Source organism: Pongo pygmaeus, chromosome 6, assembly GCF_028885625.2.
Source record: "Pongo pygmaeus isolate AG05252 chromosome 6, NHGRI_mPonPyg2-v2.0_pri, whole genome shotgun sequence".
In the NCBI taxonomy this organism is placed as follows: Eukaryota; Metazoa; Chordata; class Mammalia; order Primates; family Hominidae; genus Pongo; species Pongo pygmaeus.
The window spans coordinates 31,167,876-31,194,674 of record NC_072379.2 but is presented as its reverse complement, the minus strand read 5'-3'; the positions used below and the strand labels follow the sequence as shown (position 1 = coordinate 31,194,674).

Below are 26,799 nucleotides of genomic sequence, written 5' to 3'. Positions count from 1 at the left end.
GTCCTGTGGCTGCACTGTGCTGCCACACAGGGCCCACACAGGGCGCCTGCACACGGGACGTGCACACAGTACGTTCACAGAGCACTTAGTGACAGACGGCAGGTTGGATGTGTAGGCACAGGGACCTCACATGGGGCTGCAGGCCTCATTGCAACAAGGGGCCTCCGGTCTTGTTTGGCCCACATTTTCCCTCATCCGCCCCTCGGAAGGGCTGGAAGCAGCCATTTCAAATATTAATACATTTAGGGAGAAAAGTGCAATGGTAGACTCGGGAGCCAAGGGATCTCAAGGAGGCTCTGCTTCCCAAGGGGAGAGGAATGCAGCCAGCGAGGCGGGGCGGGGGGGCCTGTTGGACCCAGAGCCCGCGTGAGCAAATGTGAGGGAGACCCTTGGTACGTGCAGTGTGTCCCTCCAGATGCAGGTACCTATGAGTGGACCAGGACGGGCCAGGGGCTTGGGCTCCATCTCAGCCCCATCACTGGCGAAGCAGAGGACAGTGGGCAAGGGACTTAAATCTGCTGTAAGTTTCTGTTCCCACTGATCAAAGATCACACATGTGCAAGCTTTGTTGTGAGTAATGTAACAACAGGAATTGCCTACCAATAGGGCAGGCTGTAAAAAATTCTTTTTGAAATACAGTCTGTGCAAACTGTGTTATCTGTCATTATTTATAGTGGCTAAGGACATTAAATGTTTCACATGGATAAAAAAACAGCTGCCGCTTTTGTATGGCAGAACATTCTAGATGTATCCACTTTATGCAAACTGGGCTGTGCAAACCGTAATAGCAAGGCAGACGTCACAGGGAGGGGAGAGGCGGCACGGGGGCTGGAAAGAGAAGTGCTGAGTAAGAATAACGGAGACAGAGACAGAATGTCAGATGGACAGAGCTGGAGGACTTTGTGGAAACACATTCCTGCTGGTGAGGAGGCCCGCCATATTGGGAGGCCATCTCAATTCCTGGGCGTCACAAGGTAAGACAGTTCCCACACCCACACCCCCTCACCCTGACCCTGATCAACCAGTTCCCTTCTGCCATCAGGGATGAACAGGTAAGGAATATTCTGGTAGCTATGAGAACGTACGAATAGATTGGCATTTGTGATTTGTAAACAAAAAAGTATTTCCAGTTAATTTCTTTCAGCAAAACCATAAACTCAAAAATCTCTATCCTGAAGGCCGCTGCCCAGGGCAGGCAATGAGTGTGAGACCCCACAATGCAACAGACCCTTACAAACCCCCCACGGCCACAGACCCTGGGTCCATCTGCCCTGCTGTTTCCAAATGCTGGAGCCCCAGGGGCTGGAGACCGGGGGAGAGGTGGCCTGCAAGGCTGTCCCATCATCATCCCCGCACGTCAGAAGCACCGTCGTGTTGGAAAAGAATGACACTCATTCCACCAGTTCTGAAGCCAGATGTCCTCACAACCGAAGCAGCCCTGTTTGTGCTTGGGCTATGACTTGAGGGTAATTAAACTGTCAAAACACCCTCCCTACTATTTCCATTTTCTTGCAGTTGGTGTCATTTAGTCACTGCAGGCTGACAGACTTATTACAGGATTGAGACATGAGAATGAACAGTCAGAAACCTATAAATGAACTCACCACAAATGGCTGCTGGAAAGGAAGAAAACTATCTGTCGATGGGAAAACTCCCATCCACTTCAGTCACATTAAAGGAAATCATTTTTAAAGAAAACTTGAATCACATTAACACCACAGATTTCATTATTGACTGTCCTCTGCAATCTCTCTCTATGTATCTGTGGGATTCCATAGTTGAACTCATGACCGTTTTTTAGAGGCAGGGTCAAGCTATGTTGCCCAGGCTGGAGGACAGTGGCTATTCACAGGCATAATCACAGTACACTACAGTCTTGAGCTCTTGGCCTCAAACCAACCTCTCACTTCAGCATCCTGACTGGCTGGGACTACAGGTGTATGTCACTGGGCCTGGCTAGCCTCATGACCATTTCACAAGAAACATTATCCAATGCTCTCTTCCCTAACTGCACCTTGATGGTCTTACCGTACCAGCAAATTGTCTTGATCTTGACTATGAACTTTAGTGGCCACATAATATTCCACAAAGAAGATGGACCATAATTCAATCATCGTTTTCTTTGGAGCTCCCTTAACCACCCGCTTGCCACATTCAATCACAGGGGCACCACACTCAGCTGAGGCCACCTCCTGCCAGCCAGCCAGCCAGCCAGCCCGCCCGCCAGCCCTTCCTTCCCCCAGGCCTACAGTGCTGCCTCAGCCTAGGCTTTTACATTTTCTCCACCGTTCTACAGTTCCTAGAGCAGGGAGGATTCTCACCTACACCCTCCACCTGTGTGAACACAGTGGCTGGAGCTAGTTAGCTCATGTTTTCAGAGTGAGTGAATAAATGAATGAAGACAATTTTTTCCTCTCTACCCAGGAAAACATATTGGTGGGACCCTGCCAGCATCCTGATGGGGAAGGATTTGGGGTTGGGCATTTAGGGAGCTCTTTCTGCTGCTGCTGCTGCATCTTGGCTGACACTATATGCACAGATTACACAGAATGAGGAGTGCTTTTCTGTACACCGTTTCATTTTGCAGTTAAGGTGCTGAGGTTTAGAAGGGACCATGGCCTACTCTGGGTCTCACAGACCTCAGGCCTCTTAACTCCCTGACCAGGGCCTCTTCCTCAAACAACAGCTACTCCACACTCCTCCCACTTTCCAGCCTCTGCACAACCCGGCCAGGCCCTGAGCCCTTCGGCCAGCAGCTGCAGCCTTTGGGTCCTGGTTCCTGGGCTGGCCTGGAGCACCACACCTCTGAACCTCAGCCTCATGCTGACTTTGCCAGCCCCTTTCTACCACGTTCAGAGTCCTGCCCCAACCCACACCAACCCCCAGGACCACAATGCTGCCAATTTCCTCCCCTCCCCGACCAGGAGCCTTTTTGCAATGCACAGATTCTCTGCTTTCCCATGCTCATCAGTGATGCTGGTCCCAGCAGGAGTGCCACGCGAGGCCCCCCTACACCCCAGAATATGAGCCACTGCACTCCCCTGCCCCAGTGGATGAGTCTGGGTCCTCTAAATCCCTCTGCTTTTTCATCTTCATTAACAGGCATCCCACGCCTGAACCCACTTCCCCTCTCAGACCAGCAGAGGAAAAACGGGGCTCTGCCGAAAATTCACTAACACCCACCCTGCTTTGTAGAGATGCCTGCACACCTTGGCACTGCCCGGACAGCCTTGGGCATGACATTTACCCTGTGGACCACATGGGACATTGGGATCCCTCAGCTCCTCTCTCTCCCTGGACTGCCAAACTCTGTGTGGCCCTTCTCTCAGTCCCCATGCTCCCAGGGCCCACGCCGCAGATAGTCTGGGATCTGGGTAGACAGCTGCAGCAGGGTGAAGCCACCCTCAGGGGAGGCGGGTGTCCAGACCAACAACAGCCAGGACGCTGCAGACCCCATTCTTGTGTTCACTATTACTCTGTCTAGGAAACAGCTGAGTTCTTCCCAAGCTCAGCACTGTTAACAAATGATCCAGCCCTGGACCTGACAGGGAAATGATGGAAACTGTACACTACCAGGAGCCCTGGGAGCCTGCTTTCATATGACAGGCTGGATATCCTGGGATCAGCCACACCGTTGCAGGCCTGCAAGAAGTATAAAATGAAAAAGGGATGGCAAGCCAAGTCTACATTTTGGTCAGAGAAGATGCGCTGGGACCAGCAGCTACTCGCTGTAGAGAGCTGGGGGCTTACTTATTCTTAATCCAAATGGCTCTTCCGTGGGAAGCCTTCCTGGAGTTGTGCACCAGATGCAGTCTCCTACTTACATGGTTTCCTAGCATTCTCAACTTTCTCTCCCTCGCGCTCATGATGGTCAGTCACTATAGAGTTGTTTGCGCGAAAGCTCACACGGGTGCTGGAGCTGTGCATGCAGTGGTGACTGAGGGCAGGTGTCCAGGCTGTGCAGTGTTTTGAGCTCCTGCAGGCGCCTCAGCAGGTGTGCAGTAAATACGGGCCAAGACAGCAATTCAGGCAGGTCTGTGCTCCAGGCTGTGACTATGGTTGTGATGTATCCTGACCCTGGTTTACCAGGCTGCAAACCTGGGAGCTCCCGCAGTTCATCCAGCCTGAGGATGAGGGCCGGGCATTTACTTGGTGCCTGAGACCATGAGTCCTGTACACAGCCCCGTGGGGAGCCCAGTGTAAACATGGAGCATTAAAGCTGGTAAAGCCCCTGGCAGGGGACCCAGGGAGAAAGTGGAGGATGTGAAGCAGCCAGAGACAACTTCACTATGGGCACAACACAGAGCGGCACCTTGGAGGAAGGCATTTTCCAGGCAGAAGGAGGGCGTGTGCAGGCCTCAGTGCGATGCAGGACTAGAGAGAGGAGGTCGCTCAAACTGGACACAGAAGAGCGGGGATGGGTCTGAGGAAGCTGTGAATGCGTCCTCGGTCCTCAGCTAGAGACTGTGGACTTACACTGTGAGCCAGGTGAGCTGGCAGAGACCCTGCCGCAGAAAAATAGCACGGCCGATGTGCTTCTGTTTTTTGTTTTTTAAGACCCTTCTGATAGCCAAGTGGAAGACAGAGGAGCTGGCGGAGACCAGTGGCCAGCCGACACTGCTCCAGGGTGAGATAAGGGATGTGGCAGATCTAATGGCCTGGTTGCTGGGGATTCTCCCAGACAGATGGAGCGGGGTTAGGTGGGGTGTGGGGCTGTGCAGAACAGAGGGATGGGGCCAGAAAGGAGTGCACATAGGGATGCATTCTCTTCTCGAAACCCTGGCATGCCAGGGTTCAAAAGAATTATGCAGCTGCAGGCACAGTCTCAGCACCTCACCTACTCACCACAAGAGCCCCAGTTCACATGAGTGGTAGACTCTGAGCTCGGCCAGGACCACGGACCAGGGACATGTGGCCTTCTGCACTGGGGGCAGTGAGGCCTCCCATGCCAAGTGGGGCAGGGGCTGCTCCTCCCTGTACTAAAACCTCTCTGACTGATCCAGATGAGACCCAGTGAGTGGCGGCTTTCATCTCTCATTTTAACAGAAATTTTGCACTTTACCCTATGATGCAGCACAAATCTGAAACAATTCAAATATTTCCAAATATCAAAGGCTAAAATCCACTTACGGATTCAAAATGGTACTAACCTGACTGAAAGTTTAAGGCACAGCTCTCAGTGAACTGCTGTGGAAAATATATATTTATATTTTTCTGAGCAACATTTTTAAAATAAAGAAAATTCTTTCTGAAAGGAAAACCCTGTGGAGTATCTGGTGGAAAAAAGCTGTAAAAGAACAAATATGCAAATGACTTTGCATCTTGATAACAGCCTGTTCTCAGGAAAACAGAAGAGAGAAGATAATTTTCTCCTTTTACATTCAATCCCTCTACTTCTCTCCTATTTAAAAACCACTTTATTGAGGTCTGATTGACAGGCAAAAAGCTGTGCATGTTTAAGACCTATAACCTGATGAGTTTAAAGACAGGGGCACATCCAGAAAACCATTGCCACACTCTATTCCATAAACATCTCTATTACCTACAAAAGTTTTCTCTGCTCTTCTTGTTATTTTTGTGTGATAAGAACATATATTAACATAAGATCTACCCCCTCTTAGCAAAATTTTAATTATATATTACAGTTGTATTAATTGTAGGTCCTACGCTGTACAATAGATCTCTAGGACTTATTCATTTTTCTTAACTGAAACTTTGTAAAAGCGAAGGCAACCACTGCTCCTAGAACTGACCACCTATCCACAGTGTGCAATCAATAGAGAGTCCCATCCCCTGGCTCCCAGGTGGAAACTGTGGCTGGGAGCAGGGCGGCGCAGACACCAGTAACACCCCTCTGCCCAGCCTCACTCTACACCTGGCCAGAAGACCAGCGCTCTGATGAGCAGAGCCAGCCCAGCCCTCCAGGACCCTTGGCTCCCCGCTGTCATCAGAAGAGCTCCCTGGCCTGTGTCCTAAGGAAGTCCACACCACCCACCACAGTATGTAGGAGTTTTAGATGGCTAAGGCAATGTTTTACAAGAATTAAGAAACAGCTAATTCATTTTGACCCTGGGATGTCACTTTGGGTGATATGCACTAAACAGACTAAATGTGACCTGTACAAAAACGTCTATTGCTACGGTCTTTGTAAGTATTTGGAATACTAGTAACTGCACAATGAATACTTGTTGAATGCATGAATAAAAGACAAAACATGAGAAAACAAAACAAATTATCAGCAATAATAAAATATCTAAGCAAATTACCATTTAGTAACATAATTCGTATCTAGTCCAGAAGCATTAAAAATGGCAGGGGTATTACTGCTCCTACACAGAAATTTATATGTGAAATAATGTTTAAGGAAAAGGGCAGACAGCAAATAATACACTTATACAAACTGCATCACATCACGTGCATATATGGCACACTGATAACTGTAAGAATATGAGGTGACGGGCATGCGATATACGTTACATTTGTTATCTGCACAAATGCACAATGGAGCTGATCATCAAAACTAAAAAAATGAATAACACACCTGAGCTCTCTCTTCTGGCACATTCTGCAGCAGTACCCTTTATAAATGTTGGCAGAGGACACACACTGTGGGGAGGAGAGACAAGGACAAGGCTGGCTGACCTGGGCCGGGATTTGGGGGCTGCCTGGTGTAGGACACATTGAAGGCTGGCTCCTCGATCAGCGGCGGGGGGTACATGCGCCTCCGGATGAAGAAGCCGGCTCCGCAGCAGAAGAGCACGCCCATCATCAGAAGGAACCTGAGGAGAGTACAGACATGAGGGTGGTGCTCGCAGGTGGGGGCCCTGAGGGCTTGGCCCTACAGCTCAAAGGCCTCATGCACTCCTCGGGGGTCCGGGACCAATGACTCCCGAATGCACGGATCAGAAGGCAAGGGCAAAGCTGTGAGGCTCGCACCTCAGACTTGGTCCTCTTGGGCCCATTTTACCCAGGGACATTCCTCTAGTGGATAGCAACAAGTAGATGCTTGACCTGCGGCCTCTGGGACAGCCCCTGGTGAGGCCACCCACACTGAAAAGCACCGTAAAAAAAAAAAAAGCTCACGCAGTCACTTCCCTGTCCATGGCTCTGACCTCAGCCCGACATTTCAGCTAGAATAGGAGATGCCGTCTAAATCCTGTCTGAACGCCATGGCCAATCCAGCCTTGGCCTCGCTGTCTGTCTCTGTTTTCCATTCTTCACTGTCAAAGCACCAAGACAGAGCACATTTATCCTCCAGACCATGTCTCCATTATCACATCAACACCCACAAGGAAACAGAAGTACCCTTCCTGGAGCACACCTTAATTACAGAGAAACTATGGAACAGAAATACAATCAATAAAAATAGAATCAAGAGAAATACAATCTATCAATAGAAATAAAATACAAACAATAACAGAAGCAGAGCTGAACGCTTTAAGGGTAGCACCTTTGTCCAACCCATCTGTGAATTCTCATTGACTGTCACTTCATCAGCATTCAGTAAATGACTGCAGACTGAACACATGAATGGCCTCCCTCCATTCCTCATTTGCACTATACTTTTTGTTTCTAGAAAAAGAGGAGAGTCACTTTGAGAAGAACTAGTAATAGACAAAACTGGCAAACTGGCAAAACTGGCAAACTCTTGCCCATCTCTGAACTGAAATTATGAGGGAACCCATGGAACTGTCCAGAAGCCATGCAGACACCCACACGGTGAGGGCACCTGCTGCCCTGTGAGGATGGGCACGCAGCAGAGCGGGTCGCAGTCAGTGGCACCGGTCCACATATAAAAGAAGCTTAAAGAGCGTACGACAAAGCCTTTGAGAATATTAACGTGATGTCAAGGCCTTCAGCCAGTCCAAAAGTATTTACTGGATAACCTTGGAAGGCTGAGCAGGGAGAAAAGCCAGAGGCATGAGACAGGAATGACTCAGGAAAGACTGAAACTGTGGCCTCTGTCATCTGCCGTCTAATTCATTATTCATTCAGCAAGTCATCTTCAGGTGCCTGCTATGCCTTGTCATCACACTGATCACAGCAGTGAGTAGACAGGTGATGGCCACCCCCGCCCCCCCGCCAACACTGAGCTTACAGAGGAGGGAGACAGATACCAACCTATACAATTATTTATCTACAACCTGGTAAGTGCTAAAAAAGAAAAACAAGGGATGCAAGAAGAATTGTATGTGTGTGTGGGGGGGGGGGTAAAATATACATAATTTACTATTTTAATCATTTTTAAGTGTATAATTCAGTGCACCAAGAGGTTTGAACAAGGTTATCTGTGGTGGTGAGCAAGACTGGGAACACTGCATTTCTTTTAGTGACAGCTGGGCTGGGCTCTGAAGAACGAGAAGGACAAGCTGAAGGGGAAGAAGGGGCATTCTGGGTGGAAAGTACCTAGCAGGTACTAGGGCTGGAGAAGCTTGGAGTAGGAGGCCTGGAGGCTCAGTCCCCATGATGGGCGGAGGGAGCAGCCATGGGGAGCCAGGAGACCCAAACCGTTCAGGAGTGTGGCAATGTAAGGCTTAATGTCCTCGGCATCAAGAACACTCGCTAAGTTCCCAAAGGGAACGGCTTCTTCTCCTAAAATCGATTTCCCTCAGGTGAGCTCAGTGACAGTCTTACACTCAGCACTGAGTCCTGCTGTTAGTATCTGGGTAGAAATACACAAAGCACAGAGAGGATGGATGTGTACAGGGTTTACTTTCTCAGAGCCACTGGCCACTTCCAAGAGACCAGGCTCCCTGGATTGAAAAATGCAGAAGGCACCTGAGATCTTAGTCTTGTCTAAAAAATAAGCTAAAATGTCGGTTCCACTGCCAACAGTAGTAAGAACATTTTGTTTTTCTAGAGAAAAGGAAATGACATTGCAGCTCCCACCTTAGACTAATGGTGAGCAAGCATAAGGTGAGGCTGGAATGGAGTTACACGGGATCCACCTCATCTCTTACTGAAATCATAGTCTGCCGGAGAGCAGGCATAAGGCAAGCCCTGGACAGAGTCACACGGGATCCACTTCATCCCTTACTGAAATCATAGTCTGATAACTTATTCTGTTCATTTATGTTTATTTTAAAAATTTATTTAAAATAATTTTTGGTAGAGACGGGGTCTCACTATGTTCCCCAGTGATCTCAAATTCCTGGCTTCAGTGATCCTCCCACCTTGGGCTCCCAAAGTGCACCACTGTGCTAGGCCAAGAACTTATTTTAAAAGAGAGAAACTAACAAAGGGGCAGGAGAAAGCGCTTCTAAAAACAAGGAAAGAGACGAAGCAGGGTGTTGGCTGGGGGAGAGGAGTAGCAGTAAGAAAGGCAGTTCTTGCAGTGCTGGGGGTACAGGCTGGCTGTTCCCTAGATGTCCTCTTTGGTTGCTCAACAGGTTTTGGAAGCTTTCAAAGGGATTAAGAGAGGAAGGTTTGTGCCTTTTTTTTTTAACATTAGAAGTTACCTGGTTACTTTAATTCAATTTGTTTTTGATTCCTCCCCCCGACCCCCCAGCCCCGAGTGTAGCAGTTCTCAATTCTGCAGTCCCAAGGACTGGTGCAGCTACTGTGCAAGCCCTGCCCAGACCCCACTCAGGACTCCACATGGGACCCTGCTGTGGACTCACCCGCAGTGCCACCTAGGCCAGTTCTCGCTCGGGCCAACTCTGCTTTCTGAGTCCACTCAAGGGTGCCATCGGTCCACCTTCTCTACTCTTGATGATTCCATCCAGACCTCCTTGGTGAAAAGATCCTCAAGATCTTAAGAGCTGGCAGGAACTCTGAAGGCATTCTCCCTTCAAAACCTTTGTTTTATGGTCAGGAGACACCTTCAAACGTTGTGGGGCCCAGGCGGCAGAGCAGCTCCTCCCTCTCTCCACCTCCCATCCTGCCTCTCCTCTTCTCCACCAAATGCCCATCCTCACCACAGAAGCTTCCCATCACCTTTTCACACACCCACTCTTCTCACGCTCTGGCCCTGCAAGGTGCTGTCCCTTTCCCCCAAACGCCCTCTCTGAAGACCCAGTCAAAAGCTTTGTAGCTTTCTCCAACTTTTCTGGCTTCAGAAGTTCTGTGCTCTGGCTTGAAAGTATCCACACCTCATTATCTGCTTAGACATCATCTTCTTCAGGAGTCTGCCTGCCTAAAGCCCTCTCCATAAAACCCCAGCACAATGCCTGGTGCATATCAGACCCGATGTTGATTGAGAGAGAAAATGCATGGGGTGGAACCCAGGTGCCCTTTGTATTTCAGGTGAGGCACTGTAAGCTCACACCCCCAGGTGGTCCCTGGCTAAATCGCCAGCTCGGAACCCTGTGTCGGAATCTCAACGTTAATGACTCAGCCCCATCTTCTGGCATCTGGCACTCAGATCTTGCAACAGTCTGACCTTATGCAATGGGACTTGTGGGAGCTTTTCCAAATGGGGCCCACCAAGTCGTCGTGTGCTGCCTCGCCAAGTTGCCCTGCCTCTGACAGGTGACCCTGGCCAGCAGCTAGGAAGCACCTGGCTGCCAGTGCAGCTACAGCTTCTGGGCAGCCCCACAGAAGCTGCCAGGCCCTAACAGTTCAGCTGGACTTTCTCAAACTTCTTTTTGATCATACAATGCCTGAACACTGACAAGCTTTTTCATTTTTTACAAGCATTCTCACACCCTCATCATCATTCACCTAGTGCTTTAGACCAACCCAACATCCTTACAAGCCCGTTCACAGTTCAGGGTTTCACACTCCAGACGGTCCGCCTCCTTCCACCCCAAGGTCCCGGGAGGAAGCTCCGGAGGCAAGGCCTGCCCTGAAGCTGGGCCTTGCCCCCGACACTGGGCACTCCCCATCTCTGGTACTGGCCCCTCCATCTGGAGATGCACACAGAGCCATTAACCTTTGAACAGTCTTAGGCTACAACAATTCTTCTGTTACAGAGTTTTAGGCAATGGCACCTCTGCAGTGTGGGGACCTGGCACCAGCTCCCTTGTTATGGGGGTACACCTAGGTGGGGCTTACCGGGCTGGTACTAAGGGAGGCCTGGCCAGCAGCTGTAAGGTCTGGTGAGGCCAACGAGGTGGTGAGGTGATGATGAAAGAAGGCATCACTATTAAAGAACATCCTGGTCACCTAACACGTGGAGTCCCCACTCCCTATAGGCTTCCCTAATCAAACCCTGGGCCTAGGTGTTAAGGGAGAAAGATAAAACCGCACAAAAATTCAGGCGGCTGCTGTCACATGCTCAGTAAGGTCTTAAAGCCTCAAAAGGTCAGTAAAGTCAAAATCTTAACATCATAAAAAAGCTTGCATCATGCAGAGAGCAAACTCTAAACTTTTTTGAAGTTTAGTGAAGGGCATCACCACTGCATGGGAGAAGAGGAGCAAGCGGGTACAAGAAATGCTGCTTTGGTTTATAAATCCTTTTCCACATGCGCTCTGCCATCCTCTCATCTGAAGCAATACCTGTCATCTCCACAGTCTTAACAGCTGTTCGGGGCACTCCAGCAGGCGTCCTGAGGCTCCCGCCCACAGGAGGCTCCCCCCATGGAATGCGCTCCCACCCTTCCAGGATGCTGCAGGCATCAAACCAGTTCCTGCTCAAGGAGCCGACTTTGGACTGCTCTGTATGCACCCCAGAGGAGCTGGAGGAAGCACATGCGTGCAGGCTGCCTATCTTGAAAGCCAAGAGTCAGCCAACACAAGATGGATGGGGAAGAGTCCAGGCAATGAAAACTTGATTGCCTGCCAGTCTCCGGTGGGTGATTTTCTGATTCTTCAAGACAATCAGCCTTGGCTCCATTTCAGAAACTAGCCAAGGAGCTGCTGAAGGATGAGGCTGTTGTCCAGCCACCTCACCAGAAGCAGAGCTCTTCTTCCCACTCCAAAATCCGTGAAAACAAAAACAGGCTTCCCACAAACTCCGTGGATGCAACTGCGGTCATGAAGCCAACCCAAACATACCCATTTTCCTGACCAAGGCTGTCCTTGAGGCCACCACCCAAGCGAAGGTGTCACACCCAAGGCTGTGACAACACTGACGGGGAGGCAGAGCTCTCGGGGTGGGGAACAAGGAGGAGTTGTGACCTACCAGAAGTACCACAGCCTCTGTATGGAGAGGGCCCGCACACAGCACCTGGAGCCACAGCAGTCCTCGTAGGAGCGGCATCTGTGGAGAGAGACACAGGCTGGTCAGCACTGAATTGGAAGCAGCCACCGGACCAGCCGTGCAGTCCAGGCTGGGCTTCAATGTAATCATTCTTGAAGGAAGAAATCAGTAAGAGCAAAAAGGACAGAACTGCCTCCACTGCATTTCACAGAACCAGCAGAGCAGAATGACATCAGCCCGTGGCCCAAAGCAAGGTGCTGAGGTGGGCACAGTCAGTGTGATGCAAAGCCCTGCATTTAACAAGCATCCTGTGTGCCAAATCCAATGGATTCCTTCCGGGAGGTGGCACAACCAAAGACAGACATTAAAGCCCACCAGGAATGCTGCTGGGAGGAGGCTCCACAGGGGCCCAGCACCCATGTGGTGCTCATCTCTGCTGTCTTCAGTCCCCAACTATGGGGAAAAGATGGAAATACTCCACCACATCCACTGAGGCTAAAAGCAGAGGCTGTGGAGTTAGATAAATTGCAGGTGTGGTCCTGGTCCTGCCACTTACTAGTTGTGGGGACTTCTGGTGAGTCTCAGTTTCTCCATCAGCAAAATGGGTGGAACCGCAGGGGCCCTGCACAGCACTGATTTAAGTTTTAAGGCCTTTATCACCATATAAAGTGCTGATGGCACTATTACTGCTCACGCTGCCTCCCTCCCCTCATCCCCCAATGTGTCTGAGGTTTCCGGGCCCCTGGCAGGGCATAGCTCTCGGGGGTGTGCTCAGAAGCTGTTCCCAGAGAGCTACCTGAGCATGGGCCCTTGCGAAGGTCTCAGGTGAGGCACTCGGTGCCCTCAACGTCCCTGCCCTGCCCCAACCCCATTTCCTCCTTGAAGAGAGAAGATGCCATGAAAGCGCAAACCCTTCCGTTTTACAGAGAAGTTTTCACTAGAGTGTTCTGAGCCCAAGCGGCAATGGATTGGCAGGGATGTGGGGAGGGCCACTTCTCTACAATATTAAACCATTACCTAATTGTGATCTAGGTTCCTGCCAGTTTTTTTCCTTTAAAAAAAAGTACCTGGGAGAAATATACAATTCAGTCTAAGGTCTTGGGCACTGAATGTGTAGATTACTGCAGTACAAATAGGCTTGTTTTATGTAAAGTATGTGTAGAAAACTAGTTAAGATGCGAAGTGAGATAACAGCGACCTGGAACTCAGCAGACCCAAGCTCCAAAGTTGCTCTTCCCTGGTTGTGCACCCAGTAGGCCCAAAGCTCCTGGAGGTGGTGCTGCCTCTCTGTAAACACCCTGCACCCAACGGCAGCTAAATCCTCTATTGTTTCAAGGACAAACTGGGCTGAGAGACACTCCCTCCCCACTCTACCCCCACGCCATTCCACAGACAATATGGCAGCATTCATGTACAGTCTTCCCCTGGCCCATGAACATGAATTCCTACCCAGTACCCAAAGTGTTGTGATTTCCGTGAAATGCTCCCATTGGCTCCCACTGAGAGTTACCTAAATGAGTGCTCAAGAATGCTGCTGGTCCTGGCCAGGTGCAGTGGCTCACACCTGTAATCTCAGCACTTTAGGAGGCCGAGGCGGGTGGACCACTTGAGGTCAGGAGTTTGAGACCAGCCTGGCCAACATGGTGAAATCCTGTCTCTACTAAAATTACAAAAATTAGCTGGGCATAGTGTGTGCACCTGTAGTCCCGGCTACTCAGGGAGCTGAGGCAGGAGAACTGCTTGAACCCAGGAGGCAGAGGTTGCAGTGAGCCAAGATCGTGCCACTTGCACTCCTGACACTCCATGCATCCACCAAGGGGATACTAGGAGCCTGCTCTGTGCTTTCCTGAGAGTGGAGCAGGGAAAACCCAGAGGAAACCCCTGCTGGGGAGGAGCTTTCTCTCTAGAAGGGGGAGAAAATAGTAAACAAGAAAACGGAAACTGTGTTAGACAGTAATAAGTTCTTCTGTGGTGAAAAATGGAGCCAGCACTAGCAGGTTGAGAGCACGAGGCAGCAGGGTGCTCAGGGAGGATGTGTGCGGGAGGTGACGTCTGAACAGAGAGCACGCAGGAATCCAGTCTGCCAATGAGGGAAGCTGGCACAGGGTCTCAGCGCTTGGGGGCGGGGGGGAATGCTGATGCCCCTGGTTCCACTGCTGCATGCTGGAGATGAGTGCAGGAGCACAGGGTGCGAGGGGGAGTGAGACACCTGGTCTGGCTGTTTCTGCAGGCCAGAGCCCTGCACAAACAGTACCTTCTGCAATTCTCCTAGGCCTTCCCCTAGAATCTCACTGGTGTCGGCTGATCAATGTGTGTGTGCCTGTGTGTGTGGAAGAGAAGGGAGCAGTCGAGGGAGATGAAGGACTTCTTGCTTTTAGGGTGGATGGAGTTCAGACAATTAATTGTAAACTAAAAGAGGTGGGACCGTTTCCTCTCATGAGTGTGCAAAGACAGGCGTCCTCAGCACTCCAGTGAGGTTCATGGTGAGTTTGGGAGTGTGGAAGACAGAATGCAACCATGGCCCGAAGAACTGCACCCCTCAGAGAACACACCCTGCATAATCCCCTCCTCTTCAGTGGGCAGGACCCTGTGAATACCGGATGGCCACTCCCACAATCACAGAACATTCAACGAGATAGTGTGTTATCTAAGTCTCTGCCCTTGCAGATTGGAGATTCTCCTGCTGGCTTTGAAATAGTATTAATAGCAGCCACGTGAGAGGGCCATGTGGCCAGGACTGAGTGTGGTCTGCAGTCACCAGGAGCAATCCCAGCAGGACCTCAATCCTACAACCACAAGAAACCGAATTCTGCCAACAACCCAAATCAATTCGGAGGACTCTAAGCTCCAGGTGAGAATGCAGTCCAGCCTACTGCTTAATCTCAGACTCGTGAGGTGGCCCTGAGCCCAGAACCCAAATGTGCTTTCCCAGACTTGAGATCTACAGAGCTGTGCAGTAATAAGGGTGTGCTGTTTCAGTCTGCTACGTTTATAGTGATTTACTACACAGCCACAGAGTCAAGACGAACACAGCTTACAGGTTATCAGCACTTCTTACCTTATACCAGGCTAAGTGCTTCACAAACGTCTTGTTAATTTTCAAAACATCCACATACAAGATAAAAGTATTATTAGTGCCATGTTTGAAATAAGCTTAGAAGCAAGACATTAGAGATGTTGCACCTCCAGCCCAGGTCACTGTCTGCAGAAGCGAAGAGTGGACTTGGCCAGCATTTCAGTAAAGCATTTTGCACAGACGCTGCCTCTCCAGTAACATGGAGCCTTTCATGACCAAAGGGTCACCTTCTCTATCCCCACTTGATTTTCTTATTCTTCTTTGGCCCTGCTTTTATAACCTGCTGTGGAAATTTCAAAGACCATGGTAACAGAGACAATGTGAAAAAAACAGACCCTTGGGCAAACGACAGGAGGTCCCTGAGACAGGACCCACAGACAGGAACTCAGCAACCACTCTTTAATAGTGCTTGCACGGTTCTTTGTTCAGCTTGGAACTGCATATTGACCAGAAAGATTTCCAGAAAAGCCTGTAACATTTGATGTCAGCAATGCGCTACAATTAGCAGATAACTTAATCATAGAGACAAATAATAAAGTAAGATGCGATATTAGGTGAAATGACGGTGTCGATTTGTAGTCAATGGCGGATGCCCCCACAACATTAGCTGTTTTCAGCAGACATCCACACACATGCACAAAAATCTATGTGTGCCAGGCTGACATAAGGCACACTTCTTCACAGCTGCTGCCAGGGAAGCCCCAAGTTAAAAGTGGACAGGCTCAAGCTTCTGGTTTATCCAGAACTGGCTCCATTCATCCTCGTGGAAGATTCTGGGTGGCCCTCAGGCTCAGGTCTCCCTGACTGTAAGGTCACTTTCTGCTGTTAACAGTGCTGGGCTAAGGTCTTTCAGTCCTTGTCTTCTGTCTAGGTGGCACTGGCTTTAGTCAAATGGCTCTTGGCATTTTTACGCCTGATTCTACTATATATTGTCCTCAAGTGATCAAATTCTAGAAGATACAACTCTTATGAAGACCCTCTCAAACTGGACACTCAGCTCACTGCCTAGCCATGAACAGCCTCCTCTGCACGTGCTGACAGTGAGGGAAGGGAGTGAGGGGGGTGCGGAACAGAGACGACAGACACCTGCAGCTTAGGGAGAACTGGCCATGATCCTCTGAGCTCCTGCTAGTTCCCTCCCATTGCTCCACCACCCTCTGCCACCATGATGCTCCTGTGTCTCTCCCTCTTGGGTTTTACTCCCGACTGTAACAGCTCTTATAGTCCGTGCTCCAGTTCCGAGCACAGCCAATGCTTAAGAGGTATTAATACTTGGGTTCCTCCAATGCTGGCAGCCATGCACTTGATATAAAAGAGGAAAACAGGTATACACTAATAAATTCAGTCACTGAATCATTTTTCGTGAGCTGAATTTGCTAAAATGCTTCCCTTTCAGCTTTACACTTGTAAGGAAGCATTTGCTGCCTGGAAACCTAAGCCCTATGGCATTCTATTTCCCATGCTGGAGAGAGCAGACTACCAGCTTTCAGACATATGTAGAGCCCTCATCCAGAATTAACACACATACACCCCTCAGCCTGAGAACATATCCGTCCTAGAATATTTGGAGTATAACGGATTACAAGTTCCTCTTTCTTGGCAAGACACAACATCTATGTGCTCTAGCTCACTTTTCAGAATCCAAATTTGGAACACCAGCAGCAAATACACGCTGTCAACTGATTATCTCTTTCTTCTCTCAAAACACAGGAACCCTTTATGCTCCTTCCATGAGCTGAAGACCCATTCACTCTCTGCATTCTTGCAGCTCATCTGTGGCCCTGGCCCGGCTCCCACTGTGGATGCTGGCAGGCCCCAGCTACTCGAAGGAGCACACAATTACCCAGGTGCTGACACTGTTACCCCTTTTCTCTCTGCTGCTTTCTTCCTTTTGAAGCTGCTGGTAAATTGGGGCCCTAAGCACACACACCTGCTGATGTTCCAAAGAGCTGCAATTACAAAGAGATATTCACTGCAACACTGAGCTTAATTAAAATAGTAAACATTACCAGGCAGTCGAGCACACCGAAGATGCCTATCATGGATGCATCAAGTCAAATACTCCTACTGCCCTAAGCCTCAGAACGGCAATGCTGCTCCCAAGGACGTCGCAAGACTACACCTTTGCAGAACAGATCAGGATGGAGAAAACAGCAAGGGTTTTTCATCTCGTTCTCTGTGTGCCAGATGCATAAACTGTCAGACTTGCCATAGAAAGGAAGAAACATTACTCTTAACTAAATCCGCTCCACAGCATATCTAATTATAGTCCTGAGACTCTGAAATACACATGAGACTTCAAAAGAATGAAAAGATCACGTATAGCAGCAGACATGGGCCCCTGGACTTACTGCCTGTTAGCCAAGTATTCCTTACTGTACCCCTGGATACAAATGTAGATTTCTGCTGAGGTCAGAGAATGGGTAGTCCACTCTGAGCAGCTGCTGACAGGTAATTAGGTATATTACAGAGATAAAATCAGGGTGTCTGGCTTCTCTCCCCTAGTCAATGATAGGACCTGCAGTCCCTGGGATTCGTCATGTAAAAGGAAATGTATGTCTGAGAGTCTACGGGCCACGATTTGGACAGGTGTCAGAGCAACAAACAAATGCAAACAACAGGTAGTCGCTGTGGGAGTTTTTGGAGCCTAAGAAGGAAGCATGTGTTATGCTTAGTACTGCACAGGAGGAAAGAGGGTATGGCCACTGGACACATTTAATTCTTAGCCTTTGGGTTACATAGATCTCAAGAGTATGAAAGGATAACATACTAGGTCAAGGAATGTTCAGTGTTAGTAAAGTCACAAAATCTTTCTATGTAAAAAAGAAAAAAGCCAAAAGTCAGTTTGTAAACCTTTCCATGTGTCGTTGCTATGGATGGAAACTGTCTCCCCCAGACTGGTGTGTTGAAAGGCTACCCCGCAATGGGATGGTGTTAAAAAGTGGGGCTTTTGGAAGGTGAAGCCCTCGTGACAGGGTTGGGGTCTCTATAAGAAGAGCCATGAAGAGGGCTTGCTGCTTGCTCCGCTCCCCACCACGTGAAGATGGAACAAGACAGTGCCTACGAACCACGGACAGAGCCCTCACCAGACACCAGAGCTGACGGCACCTTGGTCTTGGACTTCCAGCCTCCAGAGGTGTGAGAAATAAACACACATTGTTTAAGCCCCACAGCCTCTGGTACTGCTGTTACAGCAGCCTGAACTTAAGCACCACTTTAGCAGTAATTGTATTTAAAAGGATTTATAGAAAAATCATCTCTGCATCTGGTGGAGCAGCTAAAGTCTGAGTAAAATATTCAGGGTGCGGGTCTGGAGACAGAGTTGGTGGGGATTGTAACTTTTTTGGGGAGTTCGAGAATCCAATCCTTTCTCCTGCCTGCAAGATTAACCCTCAGCAAACCTTTCTCTTCACTAAGCACTTGCTGGTACAACAGCTCCTTTCTCCCGTCCAGTCCCAGTCTCTCAATTTGACAGCTGGTCTGTTCTTCTCAATCACACTGCCCCTGTCAGCTAACCCTGCTTTTCACGCTCCTCATTATCACCTGCATTCTCCACAAAGCTGAGCCCGCAGCACATACTTGAAGGAGGCTTCCCAAGTTAGAAGCAGGAAGTACATTCAGGCTTATCACTGGCCTTCGAGATTAGCTACCTATGAGAAATTGGGCTCTCCAGAGAAACTAAACACAGAGCCCTATAAAGTTTCAGCAGAAAACTCCAAAGGATACGTGAGCCTCTGGGGGAGCAGAGGAGGGCTCGGTCCTTAGCTACCCAGTGCCCCAGCAAATCTCCTTGTAAGGACTGCAGAGCTCTGTGCCTCACCTGGATCAAGGAACCCACCCGACCATTCAGTGACTGACCTTCCCCTCCAACCTGCCCAGGCAGATGCTGCCACTCCCTGCAGCAAGGCCCCAGGGCAAGTGCCTTCCATGACCATGGGCACTGTTCCCTGTGCAGAATCCAAGGCAGGCCCCACTAGGCTGATTCATGACTCACACAGCCAGTCTTTCTTTCCAATATCCAAAGGGACTCGCATATTTTCCCAAGCCTTCTCTTCTCCAGGAAATAATGCCTAGCTTGGGCAAAATTATGGTTTCTCTTTATTAGGAAGAATCCCAGTTTACTCTCATTTCCACACTTACTGGAGCTTCAGGCAGGATTAACCTTTTTAACAACTGTGACACAGCCAAATCCTAATAAACCTTCCATCAAAACTTCCAAGTTCTCAGTAAGTTCTGTCTTCCCATGCTGTACGGATGCAGTACAGTCTGGGACCCAAATATAGGACCTTATGCTTATCCATAAAAAGGGCAAACTTATGCAATCTGGCCCATTACTTTTATCCTATCAAGGGCCTTTGGATCCTCATTCTGTCACTCAAGGCATTCACTATTCCTTCCAGTTTTCTGTCACTGACATGGAGGATATGAGTCAAGTTTTGCTGGGACCCAGGACTGCTGAAGGCCACCCAGCCAACTCTGCTCCTCCTCTCTGCGACGATCACACACGACTTAGAATGGCCACGTCCAATAATCCACAGTCGGGTCAGGGAGAGACGAGACTGGGACCTGAAAATGAAGAGGAATCTTTCCATGCCCTGAAGCTGAAATCCAAAACCTGAGACCTTCCCAAAGTCCAGCAGTCTGCCTGCAGAAAGAAAACCAAAGGGAAAGAAAGAAGGTTGCACCACGAAGTGAGTCCTGGCTTAGCTGCAAGGACTCTAGGAGCGCGCAGAAAAGGAGGGTAAGGTGGGAAGACGGAAAGGTGAGGGCCCATGAGCTCAGCCCAACTCACAGCCAGATGCTCTCTACTCAGATGGAGCAGATCAGTTTCAGCATCGGGATTAAAAAAATGGGCAAGTGCATTTTATGGTAGGTGAATTGTACCTTAATTTAGAAAGAGAGGGGGAAGGAAGGAAGGAAGGGAGGGAGGGAGGGAAGGAACCTGTACCTATGATCAACATGGCAAGCCTTCCCTATTTTCATTCAAGTCAATGCTGAAGTATTGATGATGAAGTCAATGGTGAATTCCATTAGAGACGTTTCTTCTATGTTGAGATTTTACTAATCATAATTTTATAAATACAGCTATTATAACAGTTACAAATCCACCTAACTGGACTATTTATTACTGACCTCAGCAAAGATGCTATCAAACGTCTCTATTAAACCAGGACACAGTGTCAGATCACTGATGTCCCGTCTCACGGTCCCATAAAAGACCAACCCAATAGGACCTTAGAGAGGCAAACCCAAATTAATTTCAATCGAGCACAAAACACCCTTTTAATAATTTCGATGCCTTCGAGAGGTCCCCACTGCTCTGGCAACTGCCCTGACAAGCCCACCTCCCATCTCTCGCCCAGGTCCTTCTAAAATCTCAGCCTGGTGGGCTGTTTGTCTCTGGGCACACTGGTGCCCTGGGCATTCCTGCCTCTTCTCTCCTAGACAAGTCATCTGTGATCATCAGGACATTCTCCCACTAACTCTTGCAAGCTCACTTCCCTTTCAGATGACATCACTGCCTCACACTCATCTCTCCCAATGATAAATCTATTATGCAAAAATGTATTACTCATCACCATTTTTTGAGATGGAGTTTTGCTCTTGTGGCCCAGGCTGGAGTGCAGTGGCACGATCTCGGCTCACTGCAACCTCCACCTCTTGGGTTCAAGTGATTTTCCTGCCTCAGCCTCCCGAGAAGCTGGGATTACAGATGTGCGCCCCCACGCCCAGCTAATTTTTTATATTTTTGGTAGAGACGGGTTTCACCATGTTGGCCAGGCTGGTCTCAAACTCCTGACCTCAGGTGATCCGCCTGTCTTGACCTCCCAAAGTGCTGGGATTACATGCATGAGCCACTGAACCCAGCCACAAGCTTCTTTTTTTTTGAGATGGAGCTTCGCTCTTCTTGCCCAGGCTGAATTTCAGTGGTGCGATCCTGGTTCACCGCAACCTCCACCTCCCAGGTTCAAGTGATTCTCCTGCCTCAGCCTCCCAAGTAGCTGGGATTACAGGCATGCGCCACCATGCCTGGCTAATTTTTGTATTTTTAGTAGAGACGGGGTTTACCCATGTTGGTCAGGTTGGTCTCGAACTCCCAAACTCAGGTGATTCGCCAGCCTCAGCCTCTCAAACTGCGGGGATCACAGGCACTTTGAGCCACTGTGCCCGGCCCCACAAGCTTCTTTATAACATTACTTAATACACTTATGCATTTCCAGCCTTAATGTGGCATAACCTCCTGGGTCATATCCTGGCTTTGCCTTTAGGAGTCCATCCTACCCCAGGAAAGCTCTCTCATTTGAATGAGGCAGCAGAAGTCCCGGCCCATACATGTGGATAAAACTCAAACCAGGAGGAGGTGGTTTGGGCAGAACTCCAGCAGCCTCAAGACACACCTGTGAGGAGTGCTGTGGAAAGCAGTGGCTCTCAGCACGGGCTCACATCAGAACTGTCCAGCAGCTTTAAAAACACCCGTGCCTGCTGGCTGGGACATGCTCCTCAGGAGTTTTCAGTACACAGCAGGGCTGAGAACCAAGGACCTAAATCTGGAGCCCTCTTGCCTGTGACTCTTGGTGCTGGGAAGGAACATGTGGTGGGTGAGCTGGTGGGTGGGGGGTGTTGTTCTGGCTTTTCTGAGCAGGTGTATTTTGTTTTAACAGCTTTATTGATGTATACTTGATATACAAAGAGCTGTGTATAATCTGATGAGTTTGGTCATATGTGAACACCCAAGATACCACCACAATGAAAGTCTAGGCATAATCTGATTACTTGCAATATTGTACGTCTGCAAGAAAACAACATTTTTAATAGAACTTTCATCTTTCCAAACACAAGATTTTAGACCATTTTATCTGTCTTGCTTTCAAGTCAAAAACTTCACAGACCTGACTATGAACTCATGGTTCTTTCTTTCCTGTCAACCTCAGTTGGTAATCCACATGATGTCAGAATTGTCCTCCTGGCCTAACATGGTTTCCCTGATGGGCAGGGAGGTGCCTGTGTGTTGAGACGTATGGTCTCATTTTGATGATGTTTCAACTTTGATTTGGTCAACACATCCCACGGCAAAGTCAAACATCTCTGGGTTCTAAGGAGGGGGCCATCACTGCTTTGATGAGGCCTGAGCCCGAGACGTTGAGGGTGGGAAGATGGCTGCCCTGTCAATCATTCCTTCAGAGACACAGTTATCACCAGAAAATATCTTCTCTGACTTGTATAAACCCCAACTAGTTGCATTCAGGGTGGCATACAGGACTTACCTAGGGAAATTTTACTTGTATTTCTACCACGGGAGAAAGCATTATAAATGCTTACTAAAATCACTAATATTAGCAGACCAAAGGGGGTAGAAAGTGCTCATTTCTTTGCTATTTTAACCCTTGAGTAGCTGCTGCCTTGGAGCCCAGATGCACCCAGAGTTAAAGTGAAGAGGTGAGGTAAGATGGGCCAAGAAGCTCTTAAATTACTGCTGAACTTTGGTAACTACGGAGTTTTTTGTTCTGTTTGTTTTGACACAAGGTCTCACTGCGTCACCCAGGCTGGAGTGCAATGGTGCAATCATAGCTCATTGCAGCCTCAAATTCCTTGGCTTAAGTGATCCCTTCACATCAGCCTCCCAAGTAGCTAAAACTACAGGTGCACACCACCATGCCCAGCTAATTAAAACAATTTTTTGTACAGATGAGGTTTCACTATGTTGCCCAGGCTGGTCTCTAACTCCTGGCCATAGTGATCTTCTTGCCTTGGCCCAAAAGTGTTGGGATTACAGGTGTGAGCCACTGCACCTGGCCCAGAGTTTTTGAAACTCCACCTTTGTGTTTCTGGGGTAGAGGTTTTCCCTCTGTCTCCTTTCAGTAAACTGCTGGTCATTTAAAATTAGTTCTATTCAATCCCATCCTGAAAAACAATCCTCCTAGTTTCTGGTTGACTAAATATAAGGTTAAAAAATAAATTCTGGCCATATGTCTCTTTCAGAAACACAGTTACTACCAGAAACCACCTCCTCTGGAAGGTGTTTTTCATTTTCCATACTAAAGTGAAAAACAGAAGTCTGCCTATGAGCTCAGAAGTCTGCCTATGAGCTCACAGTGAGATCCTGTCTCTATAAAAAAATCTTTAAAATTAGCCAGACATGGTAGCACATGCCTATAGTCCTAGCAACTCAGAGGCTGAGGTGAGAGGATCGCTTGAGTCAAGGGGTTTGAGGCTGCAGTGAGCTAGTACTGCACTACTGTGTTCCAGCCTGGGTGACAGAGCAAGACCCTGTCACAAATTTATTATCAATTTTATTTTTATAATACATTTCCTATCATTGAAATCACACAGGCATGATAAATACTAAAGTAATGAGCTGAGTTTGGCAATGAGATCAGGAAGGGAGATAAGATTCTAGTACCTAAAAAATCTGGAAACCTACACTGAGGTTCACACCTGGTTTACTTTCTCAGGTCTATTTTTACTTGAGTTGGTCTTAGTCCATTCAGGCTGTTATAACAAAATACCACAGCTTGGGTAATTTATAAACAACAGAAATTGATTGCTCATAGTTCTGGAGGCTGGGATGCCCAGGATCAAGGCCCAGCAGATTCAGTATCTAGTCAGGGCTCCCTGCTTCATAAATGATGTCTTGCTGCTGTGTCCTCACAGGGCAAAAGAGGGCAGGTGAGCTCTCTGCAACCTCTTTTGTAATCCCATTCATGAGGACAGAGCCCTCATGACTTAAGTCACTTCCCCAAAGGCCACCTCTTAATACTAATACATTGGGTGTTAGGTTCCAACATAGGAATTTTGTTAAGGATACACATATTCAGACTATAGCAGCTGGTTTGCTGTTATAAGCAAATGCTCAGAACTCTTAAGTCTACATTCCAGCTCTGGACTACATTCTGCCCTCTTCCACCTCTGCTGCAAAAGTGAATTGCTCACTGGCTCCATTTCCTGGGTATTCTGCAAGAACTCCAAACTCCACATGCATATACGACATTCTCTACTCAGTCTTCTACTGAATCTTTCCCAGAACCTATTCTTTTCATGGTCTCTCTCTGTCCTCCCAACCAGAAACCTCTGATTTATTTGACCCCCTTCACCTCTATATTGACTCTTCTGTGAGATGCTTTTCATGCCCACCGCCTGTTCCTCTGCCCTATTTCTACAGGAGTCCGACTCTGTCTTGCCTTTACTACAACCACAACCTCCTCCCCTTTAGACCAGAGGACCATGTCGTCATACTGTTCCTAGACCAAAATGAGGGTCAGGCTGCTATTTCTTGTGGCCCAATAATGAGATGCAGATGAACTGGAGAGGAAGAGAATTTTTATTTCTGCAACCAGTTACTGGTAGAAGGCCTGGAAATTATGGCCAGACCAACTCAAAATTACAAAGTTTTCCAGAGCTCATATACCTTCTAAGCTATATGTCTACCTGTAAGTGTGCATTCATCTAAAGACATAAGTGATTAACTTCTTTTAAATTATAACTAATGTCTGAGTCCTCAAGACCTTCTTCTGGAGCCTCAGTAAATTCACTTAATCTAAACGGGTCCAGGTGCTGGGGTGATTACCCTTATCTTGTCTCCTACTAAATCACAGAGGTTTGGGAGTTCATTCAGACCCACAATAAACTTGTTTGTGGAGGCCTGGGGAGTTTCTTCAGACACCAAATAAAACTTATTTAATCCTAAATGGGTCATGTTAAGAATTCCTTCATTATTTTGTCATGCTTTAAGGCCCAGGAAAGGCCTAGGCAAAACTCCTGGTGGGCTTTTGTTACACCCCAGCCTTTATATAAGGGCACTGGCTTTTTTTTTTTTTTTTTTTTAGCTTTTAATATTTAACTTAACCACTCAGTCAGTACTGAAACACTTGTTATGGAGGCCTGTGTTGGTGAGACCTGGCCTGCCACAATGCTGCATGCAGGAGGGAGTCTTAGCCCCTCAGACGGCGTTTGAGACTCTTCTTGCTAGGCTTCTCCCTCCTTTTCCCATCTCATCTCCTGCCATCCACCAGGCACTCTGGACTCCAGCACCATGGTCCCCACTGCACGCTGCACCTTCATGTTCCCATGCCTGCACTCCTCCCAAAGTCTCTGACTGCTTCGCCCCGCTTCAAAGATCAGCCCTGTGAGGTCTCTCCCAACACCATCCCCTGCCCTCCCCGATCTGTCCTGCTCCACCCTTGGCCGGACCCCCATTTCTACAGTTCTCACCATGTGCAATATTGTGGTTAACTGTTAGAGGCCTCTGTCTTCTACACCAGACATGAGCTTGAGATCAACCCCATCTCATTCCTCTATGCATAGCCTGGGTATCCACCTTGGTTTCGGAACCTTGTAAAGGTTTATGACTTAAACAGAAGGGATGTTGCAGCAGAAAGGGAAATCAGCAAAGATGGAAACAATATGAACTCAAAGCATACAAAGGACACTGATTAAAATGTTAACACAGTGCTGGTGGGGACAGTTTGAAACAGGTGCTCCCAGGCAATGATGGCCTATTATCATGATGACCCTCAGGGAGAGCAGTCGGACAGTATTTAGTAGAACATAAAATAAGTATAAGCTTTGATTCAGCAATTCAATTTCTGCAAATTCACCCCATATAATACAGCCAGCATTTAAATATATGAGACATCATACCAAATGGAATTTTTAAAGACTATAAATAGCCTCATGTCTGCTCAAATATGTTCTTGCTACCCAGTGAATTATTAAAAATTTGTTTATGAGCACAGCTTAAAATTTTAGAATGTGAAAGAAAAATATCTTGAATCCCCAAATCACTAAGCTAAAGGGAAAATTCAAGCTGAAACTCCTCAGGGCAAACCTGCCTCCCATTCCATTCAAAGTCATCCTCTGCTCACTGAGATAGATGCATATTCTGATTGCCTCCTTCGGAAAGGCTTATCAGAAACTCAAAAGAATGCAACCGCTTGTCCCTCACCTACCTGTGACCTGGAAGCCTTCTCCCTGCTTCCAGTTGTCTCTGCCTTTCTGGATGAACCAATGTACTTCTTACATATATTGATGACATCTCATGTCTGCCTAAAATATATAAAACCAAGCGGTGCCCCAACTGCCTTGGGCACGTGTTGTCAGGACTTCCTGGGGTTGTGACACGGGTGCACATCTTCAACCTTAGTAAAATAAACTTTCTAAATTAACTGAGACCCGTCTCAGATTTTCTGGGTTTACAAGAATTATAGACAAGGAACTGAGAACCTTCAACAGTTAAACAAAACAAAAACTCCTAAATATAGGCACTACCTGTATAAATGAATGATGAGGCATCCCCAGGAAATATTCTGCTACTATCAAAAAGCATGAGGGGCTTTGTATACTGATTTAGAAGCATATTCACAATGTATAGTTAAAAGGAATCAAGTTCAGCTGGGCGCAGTGGCTCACACCTGTAATCGCAGCACTTTGGGAGGCTGAGGCAGGCGGATCACTTGAAGTCAGGAGTTCGAGACCAGCCTGGCCAACATGGTGAAGCCCCGTCTCTACTAAAAATACAAAAATTAGCCAGGCATCATGGCACATGCCTGTAATCCCAGCTACCCAGGAGGCTGAGACAGGAGAATCGCTTGAACCTGGAAGGCGGAGGTTGCAGTGAGCCGAGATCGTGCCACTGCATTCCAGC

At 48.2% G+C, this 26,799-nt stretch overlaps 1 protein-coding gene across 1 annotated transcript in view; it reads right to left on the bottom strand.

Moving 5' to 3' along the window:
- Positions 1-26,799, bottom strand: part of VOPP1 (VOPP1 WW domain binding protein) — a 101,681-nt gene that overhangs the window by 14,767 nt on the left and 60,115 nt on the right. Inside the window, exons 3-4 of the mRNA XM_054495017.2 lie at positions 12,065-12,142; positions 6,643-6,779 (exon numbers count right to left, since the gene is read on the bottom strand). Coding sequence (XP_054350992.1) covers positions 6,643-6,779; positions 12,065-12,142 — 215 coding nt within the window. The remainder of the gene's footprint in view (positions 1-6,642; positions 6,780-12,064; positions 12,143-26,799) is intronic.